The 25,333-nt window shown below is 42.5% G+C and overlaps 1 protein-coding gene across 1 annotated transcript; it reads right to left on the reverse strand.

Moving 5' to 3' along the window:
- Positions 1-2,448: 2,448 nt before the first annotated feature.
- Positions 2,449-11,464, reverse strand: LOC113997752 (dual specificity protein phosphatase 13-like). Its single transcript, XM_027739872.2, has 3 exons — positions 11,274-11,464; positions 10,339-10,559; positions 2,449-2,716 (listed from the first exon to the last, which is right to left on the reverse strand). The coding sequence occupies exons 1-3, from the start codon at positions 11,462-11,464 to the stop codon at positions 2,502-2,504; spliced, it is 627 nt and encodes a 208-aa protein (XP_027595673.1). The 3' UTR covers positions 2,449-2,501.
- Positions 11,465-25,333: the final 13,869 nt, after the last annotated feature.

The raw sequence follows: 25,333 nt of genomic DNA on the forward strand, positions 1-25,333 counted from the left end.
GTAATTTTAAGAGACTTGTGTTTAACTAAGCACAGGGACAGTAAGCCACAGTGTGCAGGACATGTGGATCAGAGATTAGGACTGCTTAATTGTTATCAGCTACAGCCCCTGCCCCCGTGCCCCTTACAGGCCATATCCATGATGCTGCAGCCCTCACACAGAGGGGAGGTGGTGGTGGGCTCAGGTACCTCATCTCCTGTGGGATGGAGAAACTGGAAGGAGATGGGGGTACCTGCTTCCCACTGTCTGAACTTCATGCAATGCAAAACACTTGAATTAGCTCAGACATTTCTAGAAAGGGAATTTTTTTGTCCTGGGATTGGATAGTTACTTTATTGTCTTTGAGTCAGTGGTTTTGACCACTTGTTTTTTATTGTTTAGTTGGGTTTTTTTTCCAGGTTGAAGAGGAAGCTTTTACTATAAACCTGTAATGGTGACAACCAGCCAGAAGCCCTGCTCTGCCAGTGCCCTATCTTACCTGGCAGGCTGCAGCTCCAGACAGATTTATTGATCCCAGCTGCAAGTCATGCATGGCAGAGGAATCTATGGCCTGCCCTGGCCAGCTGAAATAGTCCCACAATGGGCAATGGGCCTCAGCTGGGGTCACTTTAGGCTCAGTCACGAACATGTTGTTCACTTTAAATTCTGCCCTGAAACCACAGATGTTTCCAGATGTGCACTTTGCTGGAAATTATAACCTGTCCTACTGGGATCAATGCACAGAGATTTTGGACTTTTGTGTTTCATACACCCCTTGTGTGTTAACATAGTGCCATTTGGCTTGGCATGGGCTGAGTTACAGAGGCTTGAAGGGAGGGAGTGGTTAGTAAGGCAACTGAAAAGACTGATCACAAAACAGCTTCAGCATGGTCTGCAATAAAAAAGAATCCCTAGACAGACCAAGGTGGAAGAGACCCAAATGCCAGGAGTGATTCAGTCACCATGCTCACTGAAATGTAATCTCCTTGCTGTGGCAGGCAATAAGAAGCCTGTGAAAACTATAACCTCACTGATTTTTTCCATCATTAGCTATGACCTCCCTTCTGACTGCTTACTCCAGTCTCAAAGGATGGGACCCTTTCTGGGGGGAAGACCTGTGCCTCTGTTCCCTGAGAGGAAATTAGTCTGTAGCATTGCTATGCTTTACTTAATATGTTTATGAAAGTGGAAATACCACCTGAATTTCTCTATAGATTCTGCAGGGAAATCATGTTTCCATATTGCATTATGAGAAATGCAGTGGAAGTGTGCTATGCTCAGTTAATATTTTTAATGTATGGAGGCAAAAGAAACTTCAGTTCAGAAGAAGTATATGCTTCCCTCTTTCTATTCAACATCCATAGTGCTATAAATACAAACTGCAGGGTACTTTCAGAACTGCAAGCCTTTAAGACTTCTCGAGGGAAAACATCACACCAAATTAATCTGCCGTCAAGTGGAAATTCTATATTGTTTGCATTTGCCAATGTTCTGTATGTGGCTGTAATTGCACTGAAGCAAATATCTGCTTCAAGTTCTTCACAAGATTAAATGTGGCCAATTGGGCGTAAAAGAGTAATTGAAATGCAGAGCTGCTGCTTTGGATTTGTTAGAAGCACTGCTCATTTTTGCTCTGACATGACGACACTAGGTTCTGACTTCCCATTAAAACAGGGAAATTTGGGGAATGTGATTTAGGGCGTCGGGTTGCAAGCTAAGAGGAGGACATTTCTGTCTGGAACTGCTGCTGCCCTGCAGTGTGCCAGTGGGCAGTGTGCCCTGAGCTTGCCTCTTGCTCTGTGTGTGCAAGGGGATACCTTCCTCCCCTCTGACCAGCAGAAAGGCTGTCAGCAGCTGTGCCCCAGGGTGCAGCCTCTGGTTGGGACCTCCAGTACTGGCTCCTGAGGATTTTGTGTTCTGAGCATTTGCCATGGATTTGAAGCTAAAAGGACTTGTGAAGGTCCAGCAACAGCCTCTGTGGCTTGTAACGCGGGAGCCCTAGGTCTGAGTTGGATCCTGACTAGTGTCACCGTGTCAGACCAAAGGAGCGTGTCAGCTTGCAAAGTCTGAAGTCTCACCCTAAGCCAGCTGGATGTGAAATGTTAAAAGATTTGCTTAAAAGCCTCACACTTTCTTTTTCTATTTACTAGTTTAGCCATTTTCCCTCTTGCCATATAAATGTAATTATAAGCAAGTAAAAAGTATTTTTTCAAGTTGACTGTGCTGCCTTTTCATTCTGCATGAAAACCCAACTGCTCCCTATGCCCTGCCCAACAGGTAGTTAAATAAACAGGCCCAGGTGAGCAAAACTGCCAGTTTGAATCCTTCTTTATTTCATTTTCTTTCCAATTAGTGGGCTTATCCAAAAAACACATGCCTAACAGCTCCTAACAGTTTGCTCATGCTCAGCCTTTTCCCAAAGTTTCTCAGTGTGTCTGCAGAGCAGTCCTGACAGCATCCTTGCAGTCTTCAGTGAGGGCAGCATCTCTTGGTCTGGTGTCAGGAGACATGCCTTCTTGGTGCTAGCAGGCCTCTGCTCCTCTGCCTGTCCCCCTTCCTAACTGGAGGTCCAACTCCTGAAGCTGCTTGAGGAAGCCGGAGTTGGGGCAGATCCCTCTGTGTGAGCGCACAGTCCGAATTGCGTCGGCGAGGGACATGTCTTCACAGATCATTAGGAAAGCGAGGACAAGAGTTGCAGATCGACTGACTCCCATCGCACAGTGAACCAGTACTTTGCCTGGAAAAAGGAGAGAGAGATGCAATTACGCCAGCAGGCCAAATGGTGGGGGTTATTGTGTTGGAGCAGAGATGGGAGCTGATCCTGGGGATGGGCAGGCAGGTATGCACAGCCCTGCAGAGCAGCCCTCATGCAGTGCTGGTGGGGGAACATGGGGCTTTTGGTGGCTGGGGACAGAAAATTCGTTATTGTGTTCCAGGATCTGTGGTTGCTTGCTTGAGTTTAACTGTCAGCCTGACAGCATACCCTTATCCCTCCTATACAGCCTGCCATCCACTCTGTCCCTGCTTGCTCATGTGTGGTTTTGGGAGTGATGTACTCGCTGGCAAAGCTTCAAGTGTTCATGCTTGAAGGCCATGCTGTGGGAAGCAGCCTTGGCAGGTTATGTACTACCACAGGGCCTGGAAACTTGGGATTTCCAAAGTGCAATGCTCAGGAGGGCTCACTGCTGTTAGAAGAACAGTCCTGGTTTTCTACGAGCTCTTTTTTTTAATTTTACTTAGGGTAGTAATGCTTTCTGAGGGTTCTGACTGCTGCCCAGACTTTGTTGGAAGTGTGTGAGGAAAATGGGCATTACTGTTAAGAGCAGCTCCTGTTTGTATGGGCCGTTTGCACCAGCTCACTTATATTTTTTTATTTCTGTAGCCTACCCTGTACCAGTCATTATCCTTCCCTAATGCCTTTATCTTCCCCTCTTTGTTAAGTGATCAATAGAAAGACAATTTATGAAATGTTTTTAGTTTTCCAGAGATTTCCATGTGAGGTGTGCATCTTCATTAGGAGTTCATTAAGAGTAATTTTGGGAATCCTTCCCCTCTTGCTGTAAGCCAGCCTCAGAAAGCACCTTCCAGGGATCCAGAAGTATAGCTCCCTCCATCCCTCTGCTCTGCTTTTGGTTTTCCTGCTGTGATCACAAAAGGAAGCAGCCTGAGAAACACAATTCTTTATTGTGACTGTTTCTCAGCTTTCTAATATATGACTTTGACCCATGCTGAAAGGAGATGAACACTTTTTTAAATGGTCTTACTTGAACTTAATGGAAACTTTTTTCAAAAGGATTGCTCTCAGATGGAAGAATTCAGGTTTTTAGTCCTTTCCCCCTGGATGTGAACAAAGAGCTCATTCTGGAACCTGAAAGTTTGCATCTTGTAAATATTGTAAAATTCTTCAACTTTCACAAAAATGGTATAATTAGTGGGAAATTTTGGGGGAAAATTTTTTTTTGTTCTACTCAATTATAGCCATGCCTGAACATTTTCAAACTCTCTCGTCCTTTGCTGCAATGAGATCCAGTTTTTTTTCACAGAGACCATGGCTCAGCAATTAGCCATTATTAAAGTAACAAGTAACTAGAATCAGATTTGAACTTCTGACCACCTAATGGACAACTCTGTCTCCCATTAAGGCAGCTGAAGAAAACGTGGTCTTTTTGGCATGAAAATTTCAGAACACTTCTTCACTGTGAATCTTAACAAGTTTGAAACAAAATATTTTCTACCTTTTTTAAATTTTAATTTTTATTGGCTGTCACATTTGTGGTCTCTCATTCACTAATTGTATAGCTGTACACAATGCCATTTAGTGACAATACAGTTTATATCCAGAAAAAGACGAAAAATCAGTGACAAAAATCCCATGCTACTTCTTTGCTTCCGAGATGGAATAAACTATCTCAGATGCTACTTCTGTGCAAAATGTAAGGAGGGGTAGAAAGAACAGACAGCTTTTCAGGGCCTGTTCCTTGTTTTGTTTGTGCTTACAGCATCTTAAATTCTCACTCTAGGAAGTGAGACAAAAATATCCTTGTTGGATGATGAGTCTAGATCCAGACAAAAACATCAGACTGATTGCCCCCATCTCCCCGGGTGTTAATACTGAGTACTTTGTGCACAGCTTTTAATCTTAAATCCCATTTTGTTTATGACAGAGTATTTATTTAGCAACCGTTTTAGTTCTGACTAATGATGATGGCACAGCCACATGCTCGGAGAGTGCAAGCATGTGTTGTAAAAACCTGCTCTGGCCAGCAGGTTGGGAGAAGTGTTGGATTCCACAGTGTGTGTGACACAGCCACCTCTCGTTATCCTGGCATGAGAAATCTGAGCAGAGACCTAAAGATAGACATGTCTTCAGTAGAAATAAAGGGACAAATATAGTCTCCAAGAAAGTGGTGAAAACAGCTCTGGTGACAGCAGAGTTGGACTGGGCATCAAAACCTTTGGGGGAAGGAAGAGGGTTTTCCAGTGTAATGCCAGTTTTGCAGAATTTCTGTTTTTTGTTCTTATTCAGGTACAGCTTTACAGCTTCATAGAATTTACTAGGATATCAATACCATTATTCAAGTTAAATTAATCTGTCTGTCAATTCCATTAACTCCATGGGAATTCTTGGAAGTGAAGTTCTACTTTTTATGGGAATATGGAGAAATGTTTTGCACCCCTGCTAAAAGATAATACTAATTTGAATTTCCACCAGACTTCTTTTTCACTGTGCTGCACTATCATTAGCCTTCTCACTAACCTTGTAGGGTATGTATATGCTGTAGTATCTTCCCCAGAGGAGGCACTTTGGACCCAAATAATCCTAGTCTGGGATTTTCAGAGGAGTGTAAAGGAGTCAGGAGCACAATTTCTGTTTGACAAATACTGCCAATAGGGCTAGTCCAAAAGATCTTTGGAAAATCTGTGCTTCAGTAGTTTTCAGTAGGCATAACTACAATGTAGTGGCAGGGACTGGGGAAATCCAGATATTCACCATAATGTGCACCCCAGATAACAGAAGCCAAGGAACAACGTGTTCTGAAAATTTTTCTTGGAATCAGAACCACTTCTCTTTTTTTTTTTTTTCCCTGAAAACTTCTGTCTACCAGAACTCTCCAACTAAAAAAAAAGAATGTATGGTTTGAACTGCATCAGGAGAGGGAAAAACAAACAAGAAAAAACCAGAAAGAGATGGCCTTATGTTAGATTTAATTTTACATCACTGTATGTTTTGAAATTCAGTCTAAATTTGGCCATAAACTGGATGGGGGACAGGAGACTTGATGTTCTGAACTTAATTTTTGTCTGCAGCCTCGAACTGAAGACCAAGTTGAGCAGAAGTATAGCTGCTGCCATTAAATATTGCCTGTTGTGGGTTTTTTGGAGGCACAGAAAGCAGAACAAATTCCAGGCTTCTGCTTGTACAGGCTGACTCTCTGCTGTTTTGTGTCTAACTTGAGAGGAGGCAGTGTCCAGTAAGAACACACTGAATTTTCTTCCCTGCTTCTCTGTCTTATCTGCACTTCAGAAGCATCCTCCTATATCAGTAAATAGCTTTAGAAGATGTCTCAGTGAAAACCTGGACAAGCCTCAAGTATTGACCTTGGACTTAATCTGCATAGCTCTCTAATACACTTGTTCCCATGAGGATGCAGGTGTATTATCTCTTTCACATGTGCAATATCTGTTCCACGTTGTTAGCCTTTGTTTCACCATGCAGAGGTTATGATAAATGCTGATACACTGACAATAAAATGACTTGTTTGTTGCAGATAAATCAGTCATGTGAAATGATTTAATTAACGTAAAATTGCTCTAATGAAAGCAGATTTGAATTTACTGTGTGATTATTTGTAGCAAACAAATTGAATGTTGAACTTGAGTAAGGAAACACAAGCTTTGTTGCTATTTGGTTCTGTTGACAGGTTCAGACTCGTCTCTTAGCAGTAACTGCAAATGGGTTGTGACACTGAACCCCCCCATGATATACTGCATTTGACCAGTGCCTGAAACACGTCTGTACCTCATGGGCCAACTGTGGTGGGCAATTTCCTTCAGCCTCTCACGGGAGGCAGCCGAGATGTCCTGTCCCAGCACCAAGGCTCGGATTGCTGGGTGGCTCCTGGACCACAGCCTGGGAAAGCAACGTTCACAGAGGCAGTTGTGGTGCATTCCCCTGTTGTGTGGCTATAAGAAGGCCAGGCTGCAGATCGTCTGCAGCGTGGAGTCCATGCTGGCATCCTCCAGTTCTGCCTTCCCCACCCCCATTTGATTGAACATACAGTGCAAGGAGAAGTTGGACTGGTCCCACATTACAACCATGTTGCAACCTTCTCTCTGAGCATGAAACAGGATCCCTTAGGAATAATGGGATTAACTGAGGAGAAGTGGGGGCACTTAGCTTCTGGCATTATTAGATCTTGCAATCCTTATTTGAAATTTTGCACCACACATCTCAAGCTACTTTTTGCGGAGGCAGACAATAACTGTCATCTGGCTGGGATTTGTGCAGAACAATAACACTTGGTTTTTAACAGTGGATTATGGATATTCTATCCAGCTCATGCCTGCTATAACTCTACTAACATCAAAGGGTTTGCACTAGGGATAAAGTTTGCACATTCAACATTGTTGGCCAAATTCAAGTTGGGAAATTGAATGCTGTTGAACAGAATCAGTCATTAAAACACATAATAACTTATTGTCCTTTTGCTAATCATCATTAACAGAGCTAAATGTCCTGAACTAGCCCTTGCTTTCTTGCAGGATGGATTCAATTTGGCTTTAGACCAGACTCTAGATCTGTCACTCGTAGTGAACTCCCCAGCTGCCCTTGCTCCATTGGATCCAGCAGAAGCATTCTGCTCACCAGGAGAAGAGCTCAGCTGGGCTAATGGGCCCCAGGGGCTCTTCCCACTCCACCATGGTTTTCTCATCTCCTGTTAGGTTTTAGCCAGGCGCAGAATCCACTGTCTTTTTCTTGATTAATCCAAATATCTGTTTTGTCACAGCTGAAAATACCAAGAAGCCTACAGAGAGCTTTAAATGGTGGCATGTCCCTTCTTCCCTGTCTCCAGAATAGGTAAGAGCTGTCACCTATTGGAGAGTGGGAGGTCAGACTGACCTTGCGGCAGAGAGAGGACCCTTTTCTCCAAAGGGTTTCTCTTCTGCTTTCACAACTCCCACCAACAAGAAAGCGGCAGGAGAAGGGAGCCTAGCTTTTCTTTTGGTCTACTGAAGTGGAAGAAGGGCTTTTGAGAGAGTTTGCCATTTCAGGAAGTTAATGGGTAGTTTTAACCTGCCTGTTTTACACATGTTCAGAGGTCAATAAAAGGTGAAACTCTTTACCTGGGAATCTTTCTCTGAGAACAGTGTTAGTTTAATGATTTTTGTGACATGCTTTCATCAAGTTCGCTTTCTGTCCCTCTTCTGCTAGACTTTACCAAACCCTGCTGATTTACTTTAGGTTTAGCTGCACTCCAGAAAAACGCAAATTGTACAGGTGGCCATGCAAAGGGTCAATATTGATATTCAAGTTGTTGCCCTTTGAGCTTGAGCATGAGGAAGAAGGCCAATACTTTCTTGACTCCATGTTTTTCCTTGTAGGGAAGGGGACAGATTATGCATCTGCTCACCCTTGTCTGAGCCTCCCCAAACAGCTCTGTTGCATGGGCAAAGAAACAGCCAGGCTGTGCTGAAGGAAAGGCAGCCAAGGAAGCAAGGATCATAAAATAATGCTTATATGGCATGGCTGCAATAGTAGTGCATGTATTTCCTAATCTGTACAACAGAGATGACAAAGGAAGTTGGTCAGGGTGTGATGCAACCATTGACCACTGTGACAGGAATAGCTCCCAATTAGGAGCATGTGAGTGCACACTTCCATGCTTCCTTTTGTGCACCCTCTGGCATCAGGTTTTGAAGACATTGCCTTAAAAATAAATTCCTTACATCATCAAAGACATGTTCTGTTCAGCTAAGGTAGAAATATGGAATAAATCTGTCCATGCTGTTTTCTGGACTTCTTATGTAAAGCATCAGAATTTTTTTCAAGCATGATGGGAGTAACAGTTCTTAATTCTAAGGAGTATTTGATTCATAGTTTTAAATATGTTTGTGCCTCATACAGTCTTAACTTTGACCTCCCAGGTAACAAAAGATAATATATTTTCATTAAAGAAAAAAGAAGTTGAGTTTGCTTGTCGTAGTTAAGCAGCAGTCTTAAATGACTTCTCAGACAAGCAGTAGTACCTTGTTACATCCTGAATTTAATATGAACAGGCCTCCTGTCACCTGGTATATTTTTTTTCAACATCAATGCTTATAATAAATGCTTCTTTTTTTTTCTTCTTCTGAATGATGTGAGTAACAATCCCCTCCCTGTCTCATCCGTGAACGGGTCATGGGTATTTAGCTGCTAAATTTCTGTACCTTGGGAAATTATGCTTCCAGAACATCTTGTTTATATATTTTCTAAACTGTTGCACTTTACTTAAAATTATGAATGTCAGGAACAGCTGGACAGTATATGATTAAATTTCACCTTGTCTCCATTCCCAGAACCCTGCTTCCATATGGAGTTCAGTAAAGCAATATTAAAAGCATGGGAGTAGGGATAAATATGCCTTGAGCCGTAACTTGTTCTGCATTCATAATTTTATTATTCGGGCATGCATTTTGCAAAGCACTAGTTTCATTTGCTTTTTTGGCTACCACAACTCATCTGTTGTTTTCTGTCTTTTGTCAACTGATTTACAAGTTTGCTCTTACACACAGATCAACAGATTTTGGATCTTACCTTTCTCTGGAGCATTGCCAATAATGGCTTCAATTGCAAATAGCGTATGCTGTAATAGAAATGGGTGCAGATCCAAGTTCCCCAAATATGTTTGTGGGTTTGAAATCCAAACACAGCCCTCAATTGCTCAAAGGCAAATATTTTTTAATGGAGTAGATCAAGCCCTCCAAAGAAGAGTAACTGCAGAGGTATCCAGCATGGAGGTACCTTGTTTGGAGTCACTGTGTCTCCTCTTCCTAGCCTGTATGGAGTGGATTAGATCTACTAGCTACATATGAGTAAGTTGGGTAGGTAGTACTTTAGGACCCTGATTGATATTAAGGCTCACCATGATGCAAGCAAAGTTGGCTGAGTGTATAACTGTCCTCTTAATCACTTATTTTTGAGTAGTATCTGTACAGTTTCGTGGCACAGTGGAGACTTTCTTTTGTGAAGGTTTGTCCTTAATAGTAGTGATCCCCCATTAGACTCAGGACTCTGGCATTATACCTGGTCTGTGTTTAGCAAATCCAGGGATTTGGGATTTTTTGTGTTATCTTCCTATTTCAAGGTTATATTTCTTCTAGCAACAGCATGACATTATACCTGGCTGGTGGTCTTGCTTAAGTTCTCTTGTACAGAATTGCTTTCTAGCAAGTACTTCCCTATTCTGTGTTTGTAGGATTTGCACAGATCGTAGCATTATAGTTGAATCTTCTTACTCAAATATGATATTTGCCCTCGTCTTTTATTTTAAATCCCACCACTAATTCTAAAAGATCAAATAACGTGCCTCCTCCCAGATCAGTGTGTCCCTATAGGTAATAAAGGATACTTGTTATTTTGTCTTTTGTTGATTAGTAACACTAGGCACAGGGAGAACCCCTTTGAAAACCTGTTCAGTGCACCCTGAAACAGGGAAACTCCCACAGGGGAATTCAAGAGGCAGGTGGGATTCTACTGGGTTTGGGTATCTCTATTCTTACTCACATATGTAGGTGGTTGGTTTATGTCAAATATCTGATAACTTGTCCTGCTTGTCTGCCATGCAGAAGATATGCAACATGCGCAGATGGTCTAGTTACCTCTTGGGGAATTCAGTGCTTCTCTGATGTACTGAGCAACTGGGTAGAAGTGAATGCTGAGATCAAAGTTTGGGTTGTCCTCTGCTTCTACTCCGTAGTAGTGCACAGGCAAGTCATTATAGAAGGTGGGTCCAGTGTTGATACGGAATCGCCCGGCAGCGGCGTTCACCACGTGGGAGATGCCCATTCGGCTCAGCTGGGCTTTGTCACGAGCAACATACCTGGAAGAAAGATGGTGAGTTATACTTGATTGCTGCATTGCAGTGTGGGGTAGAATATGCTGCTGATGCTGAGTTTGTTAAAACTGCACGAAGTTGTGGTGCCTATTTTCAGACAGATTAATCAGGTCCAAAGCGTCCATCAAAATGCTTTGAGACAGCAGTTAAGAAACTGTCTTTTAGATTTTCCACAGTTGTTTCCCAAGCACCTGTTTAGGTGGTTCTTCTCAAGTGATGAAAGGTGGTGGTGGAGATATTTCAGCACAAGCCAAGATCTTTCTGGTTTGCTTTCTCACCAAGTCACCTCTGCTGAGCATCCATCAATTCAGGGGACTGATGCCATCTGGCAGTGTGAGGAGAAAATGAGGTTGGTCCTGTTTTACCCAGCTCTGGCATGACTGCCTGAAGTACTGATGCCATGGCTCCAGCAAACTTTTGCAGTGTGGGACTCCTGTACTAAAGCAGGAGGAGAAACCAGGAGCGGGATGTGTGTGTGTGTGTGTATTCTTTTCAGTTACTTACTTTAGTTAGGATGCCTTTTCTCTATGCTGCAGCATCCTATGCAAGTTCAACCTTGTTCAACACTTAGACTTGTTGTGAGGGGTCCCCAGATTAGTGCCTAGCTCTCCTGCTTTTAAATAAGGAGCAGAAGATGTGGGGGGAAATAGGGTAGGGGCTAAGAGCTGCATTAACACCTTCAACCCTTCCCTCTCTTACAGGTCTCCCACATAGAGGTTTGGCCAGACTTCATCCACGTGCCCCGTGGGGGATGAGCGTGTGCAGAGCAGGCGCCGCAGCTCCTCCAGGGACGGTGTCCCAGCACTGCTCTGACTGCCAGGCGTCCACCTTGAGGTGCTTCTTATCTTGGGGCGCCGTAAGTCCCCGCTGCACAAGGAGTCCCAGGCCATCCTGAAAGAGGGAGAGCAGACATTCACCAGCAGCCAGAGACATTTCTGAGGACTCCCTCTCTTTCTCTCACCTTGTCAAACAGATGATTAAAACTTCATTATTATAATTTTTAAAGATTTTTCTTTTAATAGGAAGTGGGGAAGTTCCTGCTACTCTCTGGAATTCTAGACACTACTACTGACACAGTGAAAAAGCCCAGCCCTCGATGTGCCTGCAGGAGAGTTCCCCTTTCAAATGGAAAGCGGTAATGCTATGGAATATGTATTGTGTAAAGGTGTCTACTCAATGGGTAGACAACAAGGTACTAATTTGTTATGCTGAGGTTTTCCTTTAATCAGATAACTAGGACTTCCTTATATATACTTAATCTGATTTGTCTTTTATAAGTTGCTCGGCAAACTGAGCTGAACTGAACAGAATCGGTCATGAAAAATCTTATTCACTGATTAGCTAGTAATTGTCAGCTTCCATGGCTCTGTAAGGAATATTTTGGTTCTTTCCACTGGTTGTTACCAGCCATACTTGTCCTTATGACAAATGTTTAGAAAAATCTGCATGAGTTAAAGTGATTCCAGCTGTCATTCATATGAGCATTAACCTATTTTTTAAATAAGTTGTTTCATTTGCATTCCTCTCCTCTCTGCTCCCTCCAAGAGCTATCCCCTTTCTAATCTCGAAGTAAGTACTTCAGTTACAAGGAGAAACACTTTTTTAGGCATCCCTTTATCTCTGGAATTACTCTGTTCCCATGTGGTATGTTTCTTTGAAATAGTGGTTCCTAGTGCTAGCTATAGATTTGAACTGTTGGGAGGACTTTAAAAAAGGGGAATAGAAATTCTATTTTTCCCAGGATTCTGTTCTAAGAAAATTTTAGAAATATATTTTTTCTATGTTCTAAAAATTAGTCAAGTATCTGCATTACAGAGATACCACGAGGTCTGTCAATTCATGAGCTTTAAAACAGAAGCATCTATCTAGGACATGGGTGAAGTTGCAGTCAGTGGGTCGAAGTCTTGCTCTGGCACTGCCTGCTGCATGTCTTTTGCATAAATTGAGGGGCGGTTTGGGGTAGAACAGTCCAGGACAGCAAACCTGAAATCTTGCATCTTTTTCTGAAAATCTCTATCATTGACAAGTATGGACATTGACAATTTCTTTCCAAACACTTGCTCTAGTGAAAAGATTTCCCTAGTTTCTCATCATCCTGTTTTCTCTAGCCCTAAGTTCAGATTTTGGTGTATATTTTTTTCTTAAATATTTGTCTTTGCATGCACAAAGATGGAGCAAGAGGGTCTGAAGACTAGCATGCTTTGGGATCTCATTGCACCTTCATATTCATCCATCACTTTGCTGAATGGAAAATGGAGTAACTAATTCCCTTATATATCGATAGGATATGGAGGAGGGAAGTGTCAGTGTTAGGCCACAGAAAGGACCCTAGAAGCCACTCTCCTGCCGTGCACGTGGGGTGATCTGCCTTGCCACCCAGTTGCCAAGAGGGGCCCTCTGTTATTTCAGTACACCACCTTCTGCTACCTTCGTGGCAGCTTTGCCCTCTTGAATACAGCAAGTTTTCACCAAGTGATATTCCCAGGATGATCTTGTATTGTTCCAAGAGCATTACAAAGAGCTCCACTGTGGAATGTGCTCCCCTCCCAAATGTGCATATCTCCTCCAGTGTCAGCTTTTACTGTGAAAACAAAAGCAGATGTTTTTGCCCATTTTGGATGGCTTTATGCAAGAGGAGGCATGGAGGAATTCCTGTACTGGAACAGGCATTTCCCACTGATTTTGATAGCTTCTTTGACACTGGTCACCCTAGTGCCCCCTGTGCCAAGTCTGCCTGGCTCCTGCTGGTGATCTTGGACACCAGTGTGACTTCTCTGATCCCACACAGGAGGTCTGCAGCAGAAATGGGACTTGCATTTCCTGTGCCCTAACCACAGGGCGATCTGCCAGTTCAATAAGTACTTTCAAGAATAACAGCCTCCTCCAATCCTTCCCACCTCATAATATCTGCAGCAAATGTTGCCCTTTTTTGATGTACCTCATTCCTTGCAGTGTATCTAATGACCACTCTAGGGCACTACTCACTCCCTGTGAAGTTACTTTAAACTGCCTTAAACTCTTTTGGGTGCTGCCTGTTATCCCTTCCCCTTGTCCTCTCCGCTGTATAAATACTTTGATTTTCCTATTACCTAACCTTAGAGGACTGAAGGCTGCTGTCAGCCTTGCTTTCCTAAGCCTCATGGGAGTGGAGAATTGCAGGGTACTCCCTGGAAGTCCTGGTGATGTTGTGACATTCAGGTTGCTGCTAAGACAGGGAAGGACACCCAGCAACTCACTAGCACAGCCCTTCTGGGAGCTGGGCTTTCTAGGTCCATAACTCCAGCTGTTAAAAGGCTGGGTAGATAACTTTGATGTATAAGTGCGCCTTAGGAAAAGTGCTCCTTTTTTTTGTTTGGTTGGTTTTGGGTTTTTTGTGGGTTTTTTTTGTTTGTTTGGTTGGTTTGTTGGTTTGTTTTGGTGTGTGTGGTTTTTATTGGTTTGTTTTTGTTGTTTTTGTTTTTGTTTTTGTTAAAGTTGTCTTTCTAGAAGGGAACAAAACTACATAGGCTAGGAAAGAGGAGGTCCTGTGTGCTACATGGATATTGAAAGCTGTCGAATAATGTTCTTTATAAGATGGGTGTGCTTCTTCAGAAATCCTAAGATGACTTTCAGCTTGTGCTCATATGGATATTGTATTATAGCTAAGGAATCTACTGCTGTTGAATCACAGATGTGAAGTGCTGATGCTGTGTACAAAACTTATTTCATCTTCATTCTGGTCACATTTTTTCAACTGGAGAACAGCATCAGTTCATGTAAACTCTATGTCCTATAAAAAGGAAGAACTGGAGTTCAAATTTCAAATGTGAAATAACTGGAACTAACAGGCTGTGAATGATTCAAAAGCAGAGAATTCTCTGTAGGACTATTCAACTAATATATTGAATAATGAATACACTGAAAAAATAATAGCTTTCCATAGAAAATTCACAGACAGGAAAACAAGGCAATTTTTTTTTCTGAATAAATGACTACTCAGTTCTAGCATCAGTCTAACATTTTAACTCACTAAATTTATACATGCAAGTGTCATTACTGAAATGCACATATTTAAAGAAAGCAATGCTGTGATTAAAATTTTGTGTAATGTTTTATAAGGAACATGAATAGATTAAAACAAATTAGTGTGAAAGGAAAATGATTATACGTAATAATGTGGTGGTTGTTCATTTTAAAAATATGTTTTTAATGATTCTCAGCTCAATTCCTCTATATGGATTTTCTGTAGTGGATCTGTTTCTGTGATGTGTGTTGTATGAATGAGTAATACAGTTTTAAAATACTTGTTTCTGAATGATGATGATATGAAATATTCCTGATCTTTGCCCTACTGGAGTTGTATTACAGTAATTAGTCAATCACATAGAAGAAATCTGACCATTACATTTATATTAATTCTGAATTGGTTTGTACTGCGACTGTAATTGTATCTGAACTATGTAATAGAATTTCCTTAATTATGACTAGCAGGACAATTGTAATGAAAGGGGCCTATTGCAGAGCAGAAGGTCATTCTGATGATCTAGAGTGACCTAGAGCATGACACGGGCTGTATGTGCCACCATCCGTGCCTGCACCTGTAGCCACCTTCCTGGACTGGTGTGCACTGGTGGCTTTGCTGCAGTTGGGCTATGAGAGCAGCCAGGTCAATGGTTCCTTATATATCCCAGGAAGAAAGCAAAGTGCTCCTGTGAGAGGCCCCAGGTAATATCTCCTTCCTGACTGTTTAGGCTCTTCCCAGCAGTGAGTGCCCCTGTGGACTGCATTATACTGTGCATGCTTTGGTTGGTTTTCAGTTAATTCAGTGACTACAGCTTTGTCTGTAACATAATTAGTGCTATCCAGTGCCATGCTGAGGAGAGGACCTTAAGAGTCAGGTATCCCACGGCAGATGTCTCAGTCCTTGCACACATAGACCACTTTTTATCCAATTTCTCCAGGTCCATAATATTTAATTAAATAAGAACAAAATCAAAAGTTAGTGTAATTTGACAATTTGACATTATGTTGGTACGAGATCAAGCTGAGAGGATGGTATGAAGGCTGAGATGAAACAGGACAAAACCCTGCAGCATGATGATCTGGAAAGTCAGGAGGAAAAAAACAACTCTTGTGTCTAGGATATTTACTAGAAAGCCTTTACATCCTCTGCTTTTCCTTGTGTTTTCCAATGCCAAGATAAAGGAGGGATCTGAGTATGAGAATATATAATATAGATGTCAATACTGTCATTTCAATCATGTACCAAATATTTTAATGATCCCAGGGCCTGTGTTGGCTTTTCTGTATGGGTAGAAAATAGCCATTTTCCTCTAACATTAGTAAAATTATTTCTGGATCTTTAAATCATGGGAACAAAGTACTCTACATCCTGTGTTTTCTCAAGCTGGTATGTACTGTAACCTCGTTATCCTGGTGAAGATATCAGGCTCACTACACTTCAAATAGACTGATTTATGGTGGCAAAAGACCAGGCTGAAGCCCAGGGCTTGGCCGAGTAGGTCATGTCAAGTTCATTCCTATTGTGTATTCAAAAGTCATAAACATTTCTCAGAAAGCCTGTCCCTTGGAAAGATTCCTCCAAGATAACATATGTTTGAGAGAGGTTTTTGTGTTGCTACATTGCCACACAAATGACAAGTATTACTGTCATCATTCTTTCTTCCTTAGTGTTTAACCCGATAGTCTCGCTGGAGTCACAATTTGTCAATTGCTGGGAGCACCAGGAGACATGGATGGTATGAATCAAACACAGCGAGGACTGAGGTAGGGCTGGCTGCACTTGAATGCTGAGATAGAGGCAGCTTCTACAGAGGCACAAGGTATTTGAGTAGCCAACTGTTTGTAAGAAAATCTTTCCAGCAGCTGGAGGATGTAATCTGAACAGCACTTCCAAATTTAGTAGAGGCTTCCAGACCCTCAACTGTCACCCACATGGTGTGGCTTGGCAAAATCCATTAGGTGGACTTGCTCTCCACAGACCACGCAGAGCCTATGTTGAGGAGCAGACTAACTAAATCTCTGTACTGGACAGCTTTGAGCAGCACAAGGAAGGGGAAAACATCTGATCGGGTTTTTTCCCCCCCTCAGTATTGTGTTGGTGCAAATTTTCTGTCCTGACTTTAGAGATTATAATGCCTCCCCTCTGTCGAGTTTTCCTCTGTGTGGCATCCAGGGAAAACAGCAGCTACATTTTTGATGCGAAGCACTATTCAAATGTAAGGAAGAAATTAATCAACCCATCCTGGTTCTCAAATATGCTGAGTTTACCACAGTTTCCACTGATGTTATGGGTTGCCAGGCCTCAGAAGCCTCAAAAATGTCTAATTTTTTCATAGCAAGTCTGTGGGCCAGGCAGCAGGGCTCAGACCTGATGGTCTTGACTGTTTCAGGATGTGCATTAGCATGCAGGCCCTGAGGCAGGGTGGCCTTAGAAGGTTTTGCTGTAGCTGTAGTATAAAATATTCTCTTGTCATCATCTGGTTAGTACATTTGTATTTACCAATCATGTGTGCAGTTCCTGACTGGCCAGACAGAGGCAGCCATCCTTTGATGTGCAGCAGTGTTGTACCAAGTGTGCAAAAGCTGATCACCTGCTGATTTTGCTAATTTTTCTGGGTCTTGAATGTGTATTTATTTTATTCTTTAGCCATGGGAAATCATCTCTGTAGAGTTATTGCCCACACTGCAGCTTTGAGTGGATAAGAGAAGTGAACAATATGAGCAGCAAAATAAATTTTCCCTGACCCACCCCTTCCTCACAAAATGCAAAACCAAGGGTTTTTTGGACACAGTTCCATTTTTGTAATATAAGTGGGATCCCAACCATGTTTATGAGTCAGGCCAGAGGCTTGGACAGAGTCTATACAAGGCAGAGGCAGGCACCTGGAGTATGCTTTACAGAAACCATGGCTGATAGGTAGCACCACAAGAAGGATTGCAGAGGTTCATCCACCCCAAGTTTTTCTGTGCCTTCTTCACCACTGAAGCTTGGGTATATTTTGTTGCTGAATTGGATTTTTTATTTACTAGTTACAAATTTTACATGCCATTTTAATGGTGTGCATTGTAACTATTTAAAGCTGAGCATTAAACAGGCCCAGACGTTGTTAACAATCTGCATGTTACGATATATTTTTTTTTGGTAACCGCTTGTTATAGCATCAGCTATTAAGAATTTATTACTGGTGCATTTTAGGTGGTGCTTTACAGTCATTTAATTACAGCCATCTAACAATCATTACATAAATATGCATTGAGAGCAAGAACTCCAATGTAAGGTGACCAAAAAAGCTTTTACCTGCCAAGACTGGAGTTCGGGCCCTCAGGTGGCAATGATGTCACCAGCATATGCAGGGAAACACAAATGTTTAAGGCTGTACAGGGAGCCATGTTCCTCCCCACACTAGGTGTTCATGAAGTCATCAGCTGGAGCAAGAGCACTGTAGAGCTCCAAGGACCTGAACTTGGCTCTTGGCAAGCAAGCAAAGGAAAATTGGTTCCCCTCCAGCCCTAGTCCCAGCAAATGTGCAGGGCTTTTAGTTGTTAGCACAGAAGTTCAGCTGCAAAATTTGGCCCTCTGGAGCCCATTTGCTCTAGCTGCCAAGTGCATCCTTATACCCATTAACCCAACCTGATCTAGTAGACAATCAGACACACTTCGTATGACCCAAAGACAGTAGCTGGTCTGAAATGCATCTACCACACCTCCCTGCTATTTGTGACTGCAACAGTATGCCTGTGTTTTGCAGTCTCTCTAGCTCCCCATCAGGCTACTGCTCCTAGATCAAACTTTGTTGCTGTGTCTTCCACTGCGATGGACTTCAGCCACCAGACTTCACCAGTTGTCAGTCTGACAGTCTTTAACTCCTTCCTCCATTCGGTATTGACATTTTTCACTCCTTCTTGAGAAAACAAAATTCATAATCTACAGCACTGTAGCACTAAACAGCTCTTAGACACGCTATATTCATGAAACACTGTTGCTATCCCTATGGTTGCCCTTGAAGACAAGCTTGCCTAAAATTTAGTTCTTCTGTGTTAACGTTGGCTCTTCTCCTGGCCACAAGGATTGTTACATCACTGTACGTCTCTTGCCTCCAGCAATAACTTGTTAGAGGTGAAGGCCTGTATCCTCTGAATAGGCAAACTCTGTTTTTCCTTTTAGAAGCACCCTCAGAAGCTTACTGAAAAAACTGAAGGATAAAACATTTCTAAAAGACAGGCTGGCAACCTGATGCAGGTTGCTCTAAATCAGGAGCAACATGTGCCACTTTTATTTCCTCTTGGAGCTGCCAGTCAGAACCAGCTGGGTTGTCTGGCTGACACTGGTTTTTTGGTACAACCACTCCAAAGCCCTCACCCTCCCCGAACAACATGAATCCTAGTTGCTTTTTCATTACTTGTAGCAATGCTTTACCTGTATTTGCAGCCTGTGGTTGCAGAGAGTGTGTGTTGCTCTCATTACTCAATGATGTTAGTACAGCATGGCTCTGCGGAGAGGTACAACCTTGAATTTATTCACAGATGGCCTGAAATGTGCTGAGTCTGTTTCTCTGAAGCAGATCTGGTGACTGGAGGCTCACCTTTGTGGTGACGCATTTCAGCTTCAGCACTGTCGCCGTGTGAGAGACAGAGCCTGTACACACTCCATGGCACATTCTTTGCTCCCTCTTCATGGCTGTTTGGGGTGAAACTATGACTGCCAAGCAGCCCTACTACTACACTCTTGTATATACAGTCTGCTTTATAAGGGGTGACATCTCACTTCTAATTGAACACAACATGAGAAAGCCAGTTATTGGGTATGCTGCATCAAGCTTAATGAAAGAAGGACAAAGTGTCACTTGGATGTTGCTTCCAGTCTCTCAGCCATAGTTTAACTCTTCAGGTTAACTCCATATTGCCTACCCTTAATCTAGACTCATCTAATTTTCTCAAGTTGCTCCTAAATGTTTGTTTCTTGCTTTGGCAATGTTCAGAGGCCAAAGATTTCCTGTGCTGTGCCTTGCTCAGCCCCTCAGTTGGAATCCAGTCCCTTAGGTTGCTGTCCTGTGGCCCAACAAAGTTTAGCAGCCCACATCTGAAGGTGAATGAGGCTGCTGTTAACAATAACTAATATAGCACTGTCCTCCAGCCCAGAACTGAAAACATCAGGCTTCAGAATTCAAAGAATCCCATTACAAATGAATGGTTTCTGCCCCAAGGATCTAACCAAAAGGATGGCACAATGCAAAGCACTTCTCCCCTGTGACTAGCTCTGGTATGTTTTTCTATCTCAAAAACAATATATTGCCTTTTTTTTTTTTATTCTGTTCTGTTTGGGGGCATTGAAAGTTTCACTGCTCTTTGTTCTTGTCCTGTGGTCTCTACCAGCACCACAGACATAGCTCTATGCTACCCAACTTACAAGAGACTGCAGACACTTACCCCTACACTGGCATAGCAGGAGGGTTGAATAACATGCTAGGAAGGAAGATGGGAAACAGCAGGAGGTAGGTGGCCAAGGTTCCCTGGCGTTTCTTGAGCACTGGGATGCCTTTCATCGTTGTTATCACAGCGAGCCTGTGAGGAACAGTGCTGTTCCTACTGCACAGGTGGAGATGGTAAAGTTAAGCGGGATGATTTTTCTATATCTCTCCACAAGTCTGAGCTGGGAGGCAGCCCAGGGACAGAGTGCTGCCAAACATTAGTAGTGATAGCTGAACCTGGGTAAGAAGTCACCCTCGGGCTTATTGTGGGTCAAAATCTTTCCCTTGCCTCTTATGAGCAAAAGGCAGCTTACAATATGAGGTGAGTCACAGTCAAGGTTGGACTTCCATGCTAGGGGACAAGGTTCTCTAGGAATGCTTTGGCAGATGTTGGCTTCAGTGCTCAGAAGAAAATTCAGAACACATAAAATCGAGTCAAGGATGCAGAAACCCTTTATCACTGCTGTGCTCCTGATACCTTTCTTTCCATGCCTGCAAAGTCCTTTTTTAGAGACATATAAAAAAAATATAGTATGATCTCTTATTAAATGCAGTGACATTATGGCTTAAAACCAACTTAAAACCCCAGCCTCTCTGATCTGATTCTTCCTAGCAATATGATAGCCATGGCAGCACTTGGAGAGGTCTGGAAGGCTAGTTCCAGTAGCCTGTATTTCGCACCAGTATCTTCTGGCAGAAGGATAAACCACAGAGCTGATTGCAAGCTCCTGTGGCCCAGGTTTCTGGCTACAGAACTGGGAAGGATAAACACCTCCTTAAGCACTGCAAGACAGAAATAGAACAAGAGAAAGGAATGGCAATCCTCTCATAATGTGATGGCTAGAAGCAATCCAGCTGTTTTGTTTTATTCCCACCATGAGAACTACAGTCAGTCCCAGTGCAAGCTTGACCACCTGTCAGATCAGGTTTGTGAACTAAGTCTTATTGGAATTTGACATGCTTTTGTCTTGGAGCCTGCTGATATGATCAGTACAGATTCCTTCTATAGCAATGATACAATGTGTATGCTACCCATGCAGTCCCAGATGCCCCTCATAAATCATTAAAATACTGGCTAGTTCTAATCAGATCCTTTGAGTTATAACGTAATATACTATCTGAGAACTAAAAACAATAAATCAAGTTAGTACAGAGGTCAGACTGAGCCTGAACACAGCTGAGACTTGCTTGCTGATGTGTGTATAGTCTAAGGGATTCAACGGAAGGAGATGAAATCCCAAGTCAGCTAAGCAAATTGCTTTCTTCTCATTGTAAAATCTCACTACTAAGTTTGTGGAAGGGAAAAAAATAGGAACTCCTCATCTTCCGTAGTACAGCTGATTTGAGGTCTAGAATTTCCCAGCGGTTGTGTTAGCTCTTGGGATTACAGGTATTTCTGATCATTTGTCCTTCAGGTTAACTCTTACTATTTTTCTAAAACTAACTAGCAGTTGAAAATACATACCCCCAAATGTCATAGATCACCTGGTACAAAAACAGAACACATTTTCTTCTAGAACATAGGAACCAGTTAACCACAAACAGAAAAAAATTCAGATCCCATTAGAAAGCAGCTGCTATTGTTGCAATCTTCAGTCTTGCCTGGGACAAAACAGGCAGCTTTGTGAAGGGGAGGTTGTAATGCCCAAGTGCTAGAAAACAGTAACAGTTTGTGTGCTGAGGTGCTCCTGCATAAACCAAAATAATCGATGCTTTCTTTTTTATACAGAAAAGGTTGAGGGCCACCTGAATTTTTTAAGTGTTATCTTACTCTGAGGACAACGTGGTGTGGGGTATGGCCAATCTCCATGGCCAACAAGTACTTTGGTACCTGTCAAAGTATAACACTGAAGGCTAACTTCCCCGTTCATGCTGTATCTGCATGTACTTTTTGTTCCTTACCTTATACTTAGAACAGAAACACCTAGTAATTGTTTCTTCCCTTCCAGCAAAGACAGCCTGTGGTAGAGGATCCTGCTCTGCATGTACCCTACAGATGCTAAAGGTATGTAATTCTCAGTACTGTGTTTAATTCCTCTTATTTTGCACTTTTTCCTTAAATCTCTCTGGCCTAAACCAGGCAGAGTGTTTTTAAGGCCCATACAGCAGAGTAGCTTGGCACCTGAGTTACACCTATGGAGCTGTATTTCTGTAGTGGTCTACAGGGAAGGCTCTCAGAGGCCCCAGTTGTGGTAGCCTCCCTTCAATCACAAACGTCATCAGAAAAGGACTTTGCTGTAATCCTGTGAAAGCTGATGTTATGCTGGGCACAGGCTTTGCTCTGGGGGGGTGTGAGTTCTATGAACTCTTGGGGTTCACGCTGGTGACTCTTGAGCTGAAACCTCTGGAGATGCAAACCAGTAACAGTAATGCAAACCAGTGATCCAGAAAATCACCATAAAACAGTGAACAAAGTCTCTGTGAGTCACTGGCAGTAAATAAAAGAGCTAGCAAAAACTAGGGCTGTAAATAACTGGTGGTGAACAGAGTGGAACTTGGTCTATTTGAAAGATACACCAACACCTCCAAACTGGGTGCATGTATGGGGCAACATGGATTAATATTGTGTTTTATTTCTAATTAGACCTCAAGCAAGCTTGAATTTCTTTTAAACCTGGTGGAGAAATAGTTGAAACACAGAAGGAGAAACAGTGATCAGTTTCATCAGAGATGCAGCACAGCTTGGTGCAGGAATTTAATGAAGATTTGTTAGTCAACAACAATCTCCCAATCCACTTAACGTGCCCTCCATTTAATTTGCTCTGCTATTGTAGCAAATTTGAAGCCCCAAAGTCAGACTCAGCTTTCATGGTTCTTGTAGTCTCTGCAGTGTCAGCAGGAAGCACGAACTGAAGACTTAGAGCCTGGACTTGAGTAATATATATTTCTCTTAATGAAACCCAAAGCCAGGTGAAATTTTTTGGAGAGAGGAAACAGGATATGGAGTCCCTTTGGGGGATGGGGGATGTTCATAACACTCAGAAATTTGGCCCGCGTTTCTAGTCTCCTCCCTCTCTACTCCACAAAGGGCTTGTAGCATTTTTAGACAAAGTTGGATCCATCATATGTTGTGAGAGAACCTGCTGGGAAATTTGGTGACTCCTGCACTCCAGGGCAGAGGAAACGTGTGTTTGTGCTTTGTGTTTTTAAGAAAGTAGGAAGATGAAATTCAAAATAAACCCCAACAGATGGGAATCTCACAGAGACAGACACTGGGAAATGTTTAGACAAGCTTTGTTCCCGGTCCTTGAGCTCAGAATTAAGCCACTAAACTGTAGGGAGACTTCAGAAAGATGATGAAATGCATTTTGGCTTCAAATACAGTTCCTCCAGAATCCAGTGAGAGTTGTGCACATGAATCTGAAGGCAGAGTATAGCCAGCAGTATGGGGAATAGATGTAATGTGAGAAACTCTCATGCTATATTATTATAGTCTGAATTGTTTCCATCATTTTGGGTTAAGTAATTCCTCACTATCCATCTCTAAAGTGCAAACAGTACAGGCTTGATGTGCCCCAGGGAAAGGAAGCAAACCAGCCTTTGAATCTTTACCCAACCTTACTGCTCATATTTTGCTTTCAGTGAATAAGTGTTCAAATCCTTTAATACTTCATTCCCATAAAAATATATTTACCAGGGGTTTTTGTGGCAGCAGTGAGGCTGTGTTTATTATTTTAGGAACACCACATGACTGGCTTTAGAGAAAAGACAAGGCAGGAGCATGGGGTGCTGCAAATCTATCAGAGAACAGCATGTTTTCCACCTGTTGAGGCAGCAACCACAATAACAGATGCACATAATAATTACCCGTACCTCAAAGGCAGCACCAAGTCCTGCACCTTCTGCTCCCCACCTAGCAGACAGCTTGGTAACAGAATTACAAAAGAGGAACACTGAGAGAGTAGGTAGTGCTTTGTGCAGAATGAAAAAGCAGCTCTTATTAAAGAGAAACCGGAAGGTGGAAGATGAGAAGGAAAGATCTGAGGCACCATGATGCTAAAAGAAGAGTGGTGCTAAGGAACTCCAGGAGCCTGCCTTATTTTTAGAGTGGCAGTCAGGATTTTGCTAATACCTTTTCCAAAGCTGCTCTCATTTCTACTCTCAACACCAGAGACAATTTCTACTGATAAATAGGTGTCCCACATGACTACTGGAGCCCATTCCTTTCCAGAGATGGATGGTCCTGCAGTGGCAAGAGGGGCACACAGGGTAATATCGGCCTCAAGTGACACCATGAATGACCATGACCATGTGCCCTGTTCCTATTCCCACCACTGCTGCCTGGCACTGGAATTGTGCTGGAGCTATGCTACCCTTTTGTTTGCAAGTGCCCTGGAGCATCTTGTGTGAGAAGATCAGGGGACAGTACAGGGAGCAGGGATGCACGGCAGGTGAAACATCTTTGGTTTTTCCTGCTTAAGTGCTGAGGCTTGTAAGGCTCTCTTTCTCCCCTTCCTTTAACTACCAAAAGGAAAGTGGTGACATTTGGCTGGGTGAGGACTTGACCTCTGGAGTGATTTGTACCATGGTAGTTCCTTGTTGCACGAAGGAACAGATACTTCCTGGCAGGGATTTATTGGGGAAATGATCTCAGGCCCCATTTAATCTTGACAGAAGAAGATGATGAGAAGACTATGTGCTGAGTTGGAGTTTTCCTTTGAATTCCTATGGTGTTGAAGGCAGCACTATAAATAGACACAGTATCCTTTTTACCCTGGTACAATTTTGTCTCCAGCTCCCCATACAGACAGCAAGTCTGCTGGTAGGTATTTAGAAGGAATTAATTTAACCCAGTCTTCTCTTTCTGTGCTCTTTTACTCCAAGCATCACAATGGCTTCCATAGCCATACAAACATATTTCCTCAATAAAAATATTCTGAGGAAGACTGCTGATATTAAAAATCCCATTTCTGTCTGAAAATTCTATTTTAGTTATAAATAATCCATAAATGCCCCAAACTATAAATAGTTGGTATTAAAAAAATCTCACTCCCCTCTCAAACTTCTTACTCTTTCATTTTGTTTCTCCCAGGTTTTGTTTTTGAACTGCACAGCATTTTATTCATAGTCTGTTTCACATTTTCTCCAGTGTCTGGAGACAATGTGGACAGTCTCCCCCTTCCCAGGATCAACTTGTGAACATCAGCTGAGAAGAAGGAAACCCAGATACAGTGTTTCATGGCTATTATCTTAAAGACAGATCTGTAAGCAATTTGAATACAAGTTAGATTGGTATTTTAAAAAACAACCCATTGAATTTAAGCATCGTTTTTAGCGAGAGATCCTCAG

The sequence above is a fragment of the Pipra filicauda genome, unplaced genomic scaffold (genome assembly GCF_003945595.2).
Source record: "Pipra filicauda isolate LSUMZ 115617 unplaced genomic scaffold, ASM394559v2 scaffold15_size4787011_pilon, whole genome shotgun sequence".
In the NCBI taxonomy this organism is placed as follows: domain Eukaryota; kingdom Metazoa; phylum Chordata; class Aves; order Passeriformes; family Pipridae; genus Pipra; species Pipra filicauda.